The 12372-nt window shown below is 44.5% G+C and overlaps 1 protein-coding gene across 1 annotated transcript in view; it reads left to right on the top strand.

The window, feature by feature from the left end:
• The first annotated feature begins 290 nt into the window (after nucleotides 1–290).
• SYNJ2BP (synaptojanin 2 binding protein) overlaps nucleotides 291–12372 on the top strand; it is a 51215-nt gene continuing 39133 nt past the window's right edge. The window contains exon 1 of the mRNA XM_089686838.1: nucleotides 291–382. Coding sequence (XP_089542964.1) covers nucleotides 325–382 — 58 coding nt within the window. The 5' untranslated portion in view covers nucleotides 291–324. The remainder of the gene's footprint in view (nucleotides 383–12372) is intronic.

Genomic DNA, 12372 nt, shown 5'->3' with positions numbered 1-12372 from the left:
ACAGGAAGTGGTTAAGATACAAAACAAAAGCACCAAGCCTTTGGAACCACTTCAACATGCGTTTTGTTTTGTAGCCTTTCCTTCTCCTGTGATCACACACAGCTCTCCTCATTTGTCTGCTTTATATCTCCCTCCCTCACAGCAGGGCGAGGACTGGAGGCGTGACGTCAGCAGAGGACTACAAGTCCCATGCTGCAGTGCGCCGCTCCCTCCCCCCACGTGGGGGCCGCCTGGCTGCAGAAACAGAAAGTGAGTGGCCGGGTTCACCTTCACCCTGGTGTGCAGTGACATCCTCCGGGGACAGCAGAGGAGGAAGGAGAAGACATGAGTGCCGGAGCCCGGGCCGCCGTGGAGGAGATCCGGCTGAACAGAGGGCCGGCAGGTAATGGCAGAGAGTGCCGGGGACTGTGCGGGCCTCAGGAGCATAGAGTGACTGGGCGGTCGGGACTGAACTTCTCCCGACTTCTGTGTGCGATCCCCGGAGGAGGAGACACCCCCCCCCCCCCCTCAGGACAGGGCTCGGGGGATCGGATGTAGTTGTGGAATCGTCCTGTGTGTGGTGCTGATGGGCCGTATGCACTTAACCCTTCATGGCCACACGGTGACCTTAAAGCTGAACCTTCACCCGGACTGTGACGACCTGTCCTCAGGGCCGGTGATACCTCTAGGAAGATCAGGCAGCCGGCTAGGGGCGCAGCCACGGCCACTGGTTCACCTCCTCTACACCAGGGCCGGATCTAGGGGGGGCTGGGGATTGGAGTAAGGTGGGAGGAGCATATGCTGGGAAGGGTAATTTGGAGGGGGTTTACCTAGAGGGAGGGATTGGGGGGGATTAAAGGAACAGGAGTGATGAGGGGGGATTGGGGGAATTTGTCCTAGGTGGGGGGATTAAAGGAACATGAGTGATGATGGGAGGGGGGATTGGGGGGAATTTGTCCTTTGTGGGGGTATTAATGGAAGGAGTGATGATGGGAGGGGGTTTGGGGGGAATTTGTCCTAGGTGGGGGGGGGGGTTAATGGAAGGAGTGATGATGGGAGGGGGGATTGGGGGAAATTTGTCCTAGGTGGGGGGGGGGGGAGTTAATGGAAGGAGTGATGATGGGAGGGGGGATTGGGGGGAATTTGTCCTAGGTGGGGGGGGGGGTTAATGGAAGGAGTGATGATGGGAGGGGGGATTGGGGGGAATTTGTCCTAGGTGGGGGGATTAATGGAAGGAGTGATGATGGGAGGGGGGATTGGGGGGAATTTGTCCTAGGTGGGGGGGTTAAAGGAAGGAGTGATGATGTGAGGGGGATTGGGGGAATTTGTCCTAGGTGGGGGGATTGATGGGAGGGGGGATTGGGGGGAATTTGTCCTAGGTGGGGGCATTAAAGGAAGGAGTGATGAGGGGGATTGGGGGGGTTGTCTTAGGTGGGGGGATTAAAGGAAGAGGAGTGATGATGGGAAGGGGGATTTGTCCTAGGTGGGGGGATTAACGGAAGAGGAGTGATGATGTGAGGGGTGATTTGTCCTATGTGGGGGGATTAAAGCAAGAGGAGTGATGATGGTAGGGGGGATTTGTCCTAGGTGGGGGGATTAAAGGAAGAGGAGTGATGATGGGAGGGGGGATTTGTCCTAGGTGGGGGGATTAAAGGAAGAGGAGTGATGGGAGGGGGGATTTGTTCTAGGTGGGGGGGTTAAAGGAAGAGGAGTGATGATGGGAGGGGGGATTTGTCCTAGGTGGGGGGATTAAAGGAAGAGGAGTGATGATGGGAGGGGGGATTTGTCCTAGGTGGGGGATTAAAGGAAGAGGAGTGATGATGGGAGGGGGGATTTATGCTAGGAGGGGTGAAGTTGTGTGTGTGATATATTATATATATATATATATATATTTTTTTTTAAGGGGGGGGGTGCATGTAGCTGGTCTTACCTAGGGCGCATTATAGTCTAGCACTGGCTCTGCCTCCCCTCCCCCTCTCTTAGCAATTGACATTTTTTAACCACTTGGAAACCACGCTATAGCCGAATGATGGTTACAGCACGGTTGTCCAGTTCTGGGAAGGCACATATGATGTCCTTCCAGAATGTGCCTCCCGGTGATCTCCTACGTACACAGCTAATCACATGATGAGGTAAAAGGCCAATCACAGCGGCCTTTTACCATGTGACCAGCGGTGTCCAATGACAGTTGCCGGTTATCAGTAGCACTTACACACACAGCGTAAGCAAAGTACTGCCGGCAGCTGTTACAGAGCAGATTGACAGTGATGATCAGTGCCACCAGTCAGTGTCGTCTATCAGTGCAGCCTCATCAACGCACATCAGTGAAGGAGAAAAATTACCTGTTTGCAAAATTTTATAGTAGAAGCAAATTTTGCTTTTTTTTTTTTTTTGTTTATAGTGCAAAAAATAAAACCCCCATTGGCGATTAAATACCACCAGAATAAAGCTCTATTTCTCTGAAAAAAATGATAAAAAATTCATATGGGTACAGTGTTGCATGACCGCGCAATTGTCATTCAAAGTGTGACAGCGCTGAAAGCTGCAAATTAGCCTGGGCAGGAAGGGGGTATAAGTGCCCGGTAGGCAAGTTGTTAAAGGACTTTATTGTTGTGCAAAGCTAAATTTCTGCCCTTCTCGTCTAGGCAAGACGTTCCCCCCGCCCCCACGCATGCACAGATGTGCTACAAGGATCTGATCCCCAGAGAGACCTACAGCCCTGGCCACAAGTTTTGAGAATGACACAAATCTTAATTTTCACAAAGTCTGCCGCTTCTGTTTTTAGACCCTTTTGTCAGATGTCACTATGGAATACTGAAAGTGGTTGGAAAGGCTGAAGGTTTATTACCTTTATGTATTCTATGCATGAAGGCAAAAAACCTGTGTGCAGTAGTGCCCCCAGCTCCCCAATATTACCTGAGCCTCATCGCAATCCAGAGATGTGAATGACAGCCGTGGCTGTCCCAGGTCTCTGCCGCCTCATTGGCTGAGACAGCAAGCGGGAGCCATTGGCTTCCGCTGCTGTGTATCACAGTCAGTCAGCCAATGAGGAAAGAAGGGGCTGGGCCAAGCCACGGCTCCATGTGTGAATGGACACAGAGAGCAGCGGGTGCCCCCATAGCAAGCTGCTTGCTATGGGGGCACCCGACAGATAGAAGGAGCCAGGGGAGCCTGCGGGGGACCCGAGAAGAGGAGGATCCAGGCTGCTCTGTGCAAAACAACAGCAAGTATAGACATGGTTGTTATGTTACAAAAAAAAAATTAACCTTTAGAATCTCTTGAAGTATAATTACAAGCATTTCATAAGTGTCAAAGGCTTTTATTGACAATTACATGACGTTTATGCAGAGTCAATGTTTGCAGTGTTGACCCTTCTTCTTTAAGACCTCTGCAATCTGCTCTGGCATGCTTTCCATCAACGTCTGGGCCCCGTCCTGACTGAAGCCAGCCAAGGATGACAAGCCAAGAGCATGTGTCTTCAACAAGCCTGATGGTGCTTGCTGACTATATAGTATAGAAGAGATTTCAAGTTAGTGGTGTGCCAAAACTGAACATTCAGGATGCACTTGGCTGAACGCCAAAACTGAATTGTATGTGGGGGTTGGGGGGCTCACATTTGTTTTACTTTCAATGTGTGTTTTTATTTATTTCTTTTAAACGTACGATTTTATTGCTATCACATAGGGGACCAATAGTACCCTATGTGATAGTATATAAATGACAGGTCCTCTTTGTAGAGGGGAAGTGTGTGCAGTGAGGGAGCAGTGCATACAGACAGGAAGGGTGGATTTGATTTAACCGCTTGCCGCCCTGCCACTGTGTATATACGTGTGCAGAGCGGCAGTGGAGCGCAAAACCACGTTTTAAAACGGGTTCCGCGCTCCCGACACTTTCGCCGGCAGGGGGCGCGCGCGCGCGTGCTCCTGCCGACCCGCGGGTGATCCGATTCGATCCAGGAGGGATCAATCATTAGATTTCAGCCAGTGATTTCTGGCTGAAATCGGATGATCGGTCCCTGTCCTATCCTGTCCTGTGTTGATATTTACACAAGACAGGATATGATGTCATTCTTCTCTGCCTGGACACATTCTGTTCCAGACGGAGAAGAAGAGACATTTAAACGTGAGTAAAACAGCACACTGACAGAACACAGTCTAGGACACATTTAACCCCCTGATTGCCCCCCCCCCCAGTTAACCCTTCACTGCCCTGTCACCAGTGTAACTGATCAGTGAAGCGATTTTTATTGATCACTGTATCAGTGTCGCTGGCGACTTCCAATAGTGCTAGCGCCCCTCCCAGATAGCGCCAGTTTGCCCGCCAGTACACCAATAAAGCCATTTAACCCCTTAATCCCCCCCCCCAGTTAACCCCTTAACTGCCCTGTCACCAGTGTCACTGATCAGTGAAGCGATTTTTACTGATCACTGTATCAGTGTCGCTGGCGACTTCCGATAGTGTTAGCGCCCCTCCCAGATAGCGCCAGATTGCCCACTAATACACCAGTAGTCCCGTCTAACCCCTTGATCGCCCCCCCCCCCAGTTAACCACTTCACTTCCGATAGTTTTAGCGCCCCTCCCAGATAGCACCAGTTTGTCCGCTAGTACACAAATAATCACATTTGACCCCTTGATTGCCAGGAACACGCTTACTTGCACGCTAAACCTTCATTGCTAGTATAGTGTCTGATTGGATCAATATCTTTGATCAGATCAGCGCTATACCAGCATTCACATTACTTTAGTATCCCCAAAAACGCAGTGTTAGCGGGATCAGCCCCAACACCTGCCAGCACCTGCGTTTAGCCCCTACGCCCCCCCCCTTCTCCCCCAGCAAGTGCAGTGTCAGTAGATAACTGTCACTTGATACATATTACACACAAAACCGCAGTGTTCACAGAATCAGGCCTGATATCTGTTAGCACTTGTCGGTAAATTTTTTGTAGCGGTTCAAGCAGTCCCTGACAGCCAGGCGCTCTTTTTCCCGTGAGTCGCACTAGGTACCTGTAAATTTAGTGGCCAAAATGTCTAAGCAAAGGTACACTAGTGCAGAGGCCTATAGGATTCTGAGCATGTCAAGTGAGAGCGAAGGGGAAGACTCACTGGCAGAACCAGGCTCAGAATACGAACCTATAGACAGCAGCGGCACCCTGACAGCTAGCTCAGACGACGAGGAAGTGGTCCCTGCTAAGGTCAGGCGTACCCGATCCCATTCACAGGTTGCTGAGGTGGTACAAATGCATGATGACTCTCATATGCAGCAGAGTGCCAGTACTAGTGCCGCAGTATCTTTTGGTGAACTGGCGAGCACCAGCGGCCTAGTACGTCCTGGTCGTAGGCATACCAGCACTGCAGTATCACTTGGTGACGTGGCGAGTCCCATAAGTGCAGTACAAGCTGGTGCGGTGGCGAGCACAAGTAGTGTCCCGCGGCCACCAAGAATTCGCAGACAGGCCCGTAGAGCCCCTAGTGTCCTTCCGGATGTGCTTGCAAATCCCGATTGGCAGCCCACAAATTCTGCAGCACCCGTACTTCCCCCATTCACTGCCCAACCCGGAATTCAGGTGGAAACAGCAAATTTAAATACTCCCCTTAATTTTTTTGAGCTGTTTTTCACAGAAGATCTTTATGCATTGATTGTGGATCAAAGCAATTTATATGCACGCCAATTTATCGCCGCCAACCCAAATTCAAACCTTGCCAGACCATTCGCATGGAAACCCATTACGGTTTCCGAATGTAAAGTTTTTTTGGGCCTAACCCTCAACATGGGCATTAATGATAAAAATCAATTGCAGTTGTATTGGTCCACCGACCCTCTTGTTCACATGTCCGTGTTCTCTGCTGCCATGGCCAGGCATAGATATGAGACGATAAGGCGTTTTATGCACTTCTACGACAACTCACTCAATCGTCCTCGGGGTGACCCTGAATTTGACCGGCTCCACAAAATTCGGCCCCTCGTAAATCACTTTAACCAAAAATGTGCAGATGTGTATACTCCCCAGAAAAACATCTGCATCGATGAGTCCCTCATTCAATATTCTGGCCGCCTTGTAATCAAACAATATCTCCCCAGCAAGCGTGCCAGATATGGGATCAAGATGTATAAGACCTGTGAGAAGGCAACAGGCTATACATGTAAGTTTCGGATTTACGAGGGAAAAGATAGTTACTTGGAGCCCCCCGGATGCCCAGACTACATGGGGAGCAGTGGCAAGATAGTTTGGGACTTGGCGTCATCCTATTTCCATATGGGGTACCACTTATACGTGGACAATTTTTATTCAAGCGTGCCACTATTTAGACATTTGTTCAATTTGGGAATTTGCGCATGTGGCACTGTGCGATCTAATCGTTGGGCTTCCCCCAACGGCTTGTAAATACCCGTCTTAAAAAGGGGGAAAAAGCCTGCTTGAGAAATGAAGAATTGCTCGCAGTGAAGTGGAAGGACAAACGGGATGTTTACCTCCTGTCTTCCATTCACGCAGATACGACCGTCCAAATTACCACGGCAGCTGGTGTTGTTGAGAAGCCCCTCTGTGTCCACGATTATAACCTTAACATGGGAGGGGTGGACTTCAATGACCAGATGATGCAGCCGTATTTAGTTTCCCGAAAATCCAAACGCTGGTACATAAAAGTGTCAGTTTATTTATTTCAATTGGCTGTATATAATGCTTTTGTTCTCTATAAAGCAACTGGACATAGTGGATCATACCTAAATTTCCAGTTAGAGAACATCAGGGCCCTTTTGTATCCAGAAGGTGCTGCGCCCCAAATCCCTCTCCCAGATGCAGTTAGCCGTCTGCATGAGAGACATTTTCCCAATACCATTCCTGGTACCCCAACCCAAAGAAGACCCCAAAAAAGATGTCGTGTCTGCAGCAAACGTGGAATTAGGCGTGACAGTCGCTATTGTTGTCCCTCCTGTCCTGGCCAACCTGGCCTCTGCATCAAGCCCTGCTTCCGCCTCTACCATACACTAGTGAACTATTAGTATAGGGTACAGCATGGCACAGATCACGGCACATTTACACAGGGTCTCAAAAGATGTTAGGTAGTCAGGAAACTGGCTATCGCATTTGGAGAGACCCTACCAGCTGTTTAAATGTTTGAAGTTTGAAAAAAAAAAGTTTAAAAAAAAAATAAATAAATAAAAGTACAAATACCCCCCAAAAAAATAAAAAAATGTAAAAACCAAAAATAGTTATAGTTTTTTTTGTTGTTGTCATTTTTGTGATTGTTCGACTTTCACTGGTTTATTGTTGTTTTATTGTTAACCATTTCTGTTTGCAGGAATGCTTTCAGCTGCAGCGCTGACCTGTTTATTCTGACAGCAACAGGAACTCGCTCTCAGAATAGACATAAGTCAGCGTGGGCAGCGCTGTTGGATGAGATTTTTCATCCGCAGTTATAAAAAACAGAATATATGCCAAAGCATGGGGGCCTGGGGTGGCCAGTGGGTGGATGGCCCCTATGCTTCGGCATATATATTTTATATTTGTTGGCACATTTCATGTGTGCCCACCATTAGAAGTGGGTGGATTGAGGGAGGTTTCTAATGGTGGGCATACCACCACACACTTTTCCTTATAAAGTTGTTTTATTGAGTTTGTTTTATTGTTAACCATTGTTGATTTCTTTGCAGGAACGTCAAACTGCAGCACTGACCTGTTTATTCTGACAGCAACAGGGTCTTGCTTTCAGAATAGACATAAGTAGGTGTGTGCAGTGCTGTCGGATGAGATTTTTCATCCGCAGTTAAAAAAAAGAGAATATATGCCAAAGCATGGGGGCCTGGGGTGGCCAGTGGGTGGATGGCCCCCATGCTTTGGCATGTATATTTTATATTTGTTGGCACATTTCATATGTGCCCACCATTAGAAGTGGGTGGATTGAGGGAGGTTTCTAATGGTGGGCATACCACACACTTTTTCTGGCAGAGATTTCTTCTCTTTTTTTTTCATTCAGCCCACAGGCTGCATAAGGAAAAAAAGAACATAGCATATACACCCAACAAGGACCAGTGACGTATTGGTACATCAGTGGACTTTGAATGGTTATACCAGGGTGATGCCTGCAGCTGCAGGCATCATCCTGGTATCATTTTTTTCAGCCGGCAATGGGCTTTCATGTAAAAGCATTCCTAGTGGTTTATTAGCTGCATAATTGCCTTTACAAGCAGCGGGAGAAAATGGCCCCCCCTCCCCCTCCCTGAGATAGCAATAAAAGTGATTAAAAAAAAAAAAATTAAAGGGACAGTGTAAAAATAATTAAATAAATCAGAAAAAAAAAAAAAAAAAAAAAGGACCCTCGCCTGTCCGCGCACGCGCACACCTGCGGTCGTGAGCATTGACCCTTTCCCAGTATGGAAACAGTGATTGCACCATGCATGTGAGGTATCGCCACGAACGTCAGATCAAGGGCAGTAATTATAGCTCTAGACCTCCTCTGTAAATCTAAAATGGTAGCTTGTAAAGGCTTTTAAAGCGTTGCCTATAGATATTAAAAATGTATGCAGTTTGTCGCCATTGCACAGGGCATGCGTAATTTTAAAGCATGTCATGTTTGGTATCTATTTACTCAGCATAGCATCATCTTTTATATCATACCAAATAATCGGCCAATATATTGTGTTTTTGTGCATTAAAATTAAAAAAAGTGTATATTTTTCAAAACAATTGTGTAAGTAATATGTGAGATAAAAAATTGCACCACCCACCATTTTATTTACTAGGGTGTCTGCTCTAAGAAAATATATAATGTTTGGGGGTTCACTCTAATTTCCTAGCAAAAATACAGATTTTTTTAATGTGAACAAAAAGTGTCAGAAAAGGCTTGGTCTTCAGGTGGTTAGAAGAGTGATTGATGTGTGGCATAAACCTCTAATGTTGGGCATAAAATGCCCCCACCCCTCAAAATGACCCCTTTTAGGAAAGTAGACACCCCAAACTATTTGCTGAGAGGCATGTTGAATCAATAGAAGAATTTATTTTTTTACCACAAGTTTTTGGAAAATGAAGAAAGAAAATAAAAATATATTTTTTCTTTTCTTTTTTATATTTCAAAACCTTGTGAGAAAAAATGAGATCTGCAAAATACTTACCATGCCTCTTTTTAAATTCCTTGGAGTGTCTACTTTCCAAAAAGGGGTCATTTGGGGGGGTTTGGTGCTATCCTGGCATTACAGGGCCTCCGAAACTGTGATAGGTAGTGGGGAAGTGAAATGAAGAAGTTACGCACCTTCAGGCTTTCAAAGTGCTCATTGGATTTCAGGCTCCTGTATGTGGCTAGGCTCCCAAAAAGTGTCACACGTGTGGTACCCTCATACTCGGTAGAAGTAGCAGAATGTATTTTGGGGTATAATTCGACATATACCCATGGCTTGTGCAAGAAATAAATCATTTAAATGACAATTTTGTGTAAAAAAAAAAAAAAAAAAAAAAAAGTTTGTCATTTTCCAGAAACTTGGGGAAAAAAAATAAATCTTCCATGGACACAATGGGGTTTATTTACTAAAGCTGGAGAGTCCAAAATCAGACTCCCTTCTGCATAGAAACCAATCAGCTTCTAACCTCAGCTTGTTCAATGAAGCTTTGGCAATGAAACCTGGAAGCTGATTGGTTTCTATGCAGAAGGGAGTCTGATTTTGGACTCTCCAGCTTTAGTAAATAAACCCCAATATGTCTCTCAGCAGATAGCTTAGGGTGTCTGCTTTCCAAAAAGGGGTCATTTGGGGGTGTTTGTTCTATCCTGGTATTTTAGCACCTCAAGAGATGTGATAGGCGGTCAGAAAGTAAAAGCTCTGTAAATTTCAAATTATCTATACCATAGTTTTTAGACGCTATAACTTTCACACAAAGCAATCAATATACACTTATTGGGATTTTTTTTACCAAAAACATGTAGCAGAATACATTTTGGCCTAAATTTATGACTAACTTTGAGTTTACGATATATTTTTTATAGCTAAAAGTAGAAAATATTGTTTTTTTTCAAAATTTTCGTGTTTTTTTTTGTTTATAGCGCAGAAAATAAAAAGCGCACAGGTGATCAAATACCACCAAAAGAAAGCTCTATTTGTGTGAAAAAAAGGACGTAAATTTCGATTGGGTACAGCATTGCATGACCGCGCAATTATCATTTGAATTAGTGCAGCGCTGTATAGCAAAAAAAGGCCTGGTCAGGGGGGGTAAATCCTCTGGGGCTCAGGTGGTTAAATCCAACTGATTTAAATCACTAGTCAGTAAGGCTTGATATAAATCCTAGTTTTCTACATAAAGACTAATTCTTGCTGGTATAACTTTAATATGCAAGTAGATGAAGATTTTTAGAATAACAACTTTTCATATTAGTTTTTTTATCCCCAGTTTAATAGGTTAATCATTCATATTTGGACAACTTTTCTGTTGTACTTAGGAAGGAGAAAAATAATCATTACCTTAATAATAACAATTTAAATAGATTTATTCAACTGAAACAATAACATTCCAGCATATGTGATTTGCTTAAACAAACATCCATGTTTGTTAACTAATTTGGCTAAACAAAATATATATATTTTAAGAAACTTAGACTGTCAGCCCCTTCCTCCTCACACTTGGTTTCACTTTCTTCTTGTGCAGATCTATTCCACTCCAAACAATCAGAAAAATATTGATTCTATTCTATTCACTGAACTTCTTGAAACTTAGCACTGAAGGGGTTGGTTCTGTATTCATAGGTTTGTAGAAGTTAGGATTAAGGTCTTTTTCTTAACTCTGTTCATGTTATAACATTTTTGCTGTGAAGAAGAGGCATGTGATCTCTGCTGAGTCAAATTCAGTTTTGAGAACTGCAAAAGTAAACCAAGCATCTGTGATAATATCTTGTAGGCAGAGAAACTGCCCAATAATCTTACAAAAACCTCTGGAAGAGCATGACATTGTGAATGGATTCATGGAATTTATTTACCAAAAAAATTAAACATATACAGCCTTATTCTACATAATTAAAAAACTAATCTTTATTTCATGATAGAATAACCTTTGGGATGGTAATATATTTTCCTCAAAAAGCATTTTATTCAAAAAAATCCGATTTAAATAAAAAAAAATCTGATTTTTTTTTTTATTTTTTAAAAAAAATCATTGATTTTTATCCACCCTGATAGTGGTGCACTGAAATGAAAATTCTGGGCCTAAACCAAAAACTCTGGATGCATTTGGCTGAAAACTGAAACCAAAATGCACAGCTTTTTAAAAAATGTATATCCAGGTGTTTTTACTGGCAGCTCATAGAATTTTTGGTTGGGTTTTGTTGGAAATACTCCACCCTGCAAAGACATTTTCTTCGGTTCAGTAATACTGTTGAACACAATAATGAAATAACAAACAGAATATAATGAAACTATTACATTAAAGTGATATTAAAGGCAGTTCTTTAAAAAAAATCATCAAGTCATACCTGCTCTGTGCAGTGGTTTTGCAAAGAGCAGCCCCGATCCTCCCCTTCTTGGGTTTCCCATAGGTGCTCCTCCTTTCTACCAGGTGTCCCAAAAGCAAGCAGCTTGCTGTGGGGGCACCCTGAGCCGCTGCTCTGCATGTCCATTCACACCCTTTCTTATCCTTGGCTCTCTGGCTGTGATTGACAGCAGCGGGAGCCAATGACTCCTGCTGCTGTCTCAGCCAATTAGTAAGTAGAGTCCCCAGATAGCCAAGGCTCTTGTGCACATCGCTAGATCGTGATGGGACTCTGGTAAGTATTGGGGGCTGGGGCAGGCTTCTGCACATAGAATGTTTTTTACCTTCATCCAGAGAACACAAAAAAGTAAAAAAAGAAACCTTGAGCCTTTAGAACCTCTTTAATGCGGAGCTCCACCCAAAAGAGGAAGTTCCGCTTTAAGGACTGCTCCCCATTAAGGATTTGCACCTTTGGGGGGGCGGGGGAGCAAGTACCCGAATTTGACAGGTACCCGCTCCCACTTCCGGTCCGCTCGCCTAGGCCAGTGTTTTTCAACCTTTTTTGTGCAAAGGCACACTTTTTTCATGAAAAAAATCACGAGGCACACCACCATTAGAAAATGTTAAAAAAAATTACCTCTGTGCCTATATTGACTATATATAAAGTAATTCTCTTGAATAGTAATCAAACACAAAGAAATTATTTTATAATTATTTCATCCCCCCATATAGTATTTCATCCCTCATACAGTAATTCATCCCTCATATAGTAATTCATCCCCCATATAGTATTTCATCCCTCATATAGTATTTCATCCCCCCATATAGTATTTCATCCCTCATATAGTAATTCATCCCCCCATATAGTATTTCATCCCCCCATATAGTATTTCATCCCTCATATAGTAATTCATCCCTGATATAGTAATTCATCCCCCATATAGTATTT

Source organism: Staurois parvus, unplaced genomic scaffold (genome assembly GCF_062004578.1).
Source record: "Staurois parvus isolate SC_StPar_1 unplaced genomic scaffold, SC_StPar_1.0 ptg000414l, whole genome shotgun sequence".
Classification (NCBI taxonomy): Eukaryota; Metazoa; Chordata; class Amphibia; order Anura; family Ranidae; genus Staurois; species Staurois parvus.
This window is presented reverse-complemented; position numbering and strand designations above follow the sequence as displayed.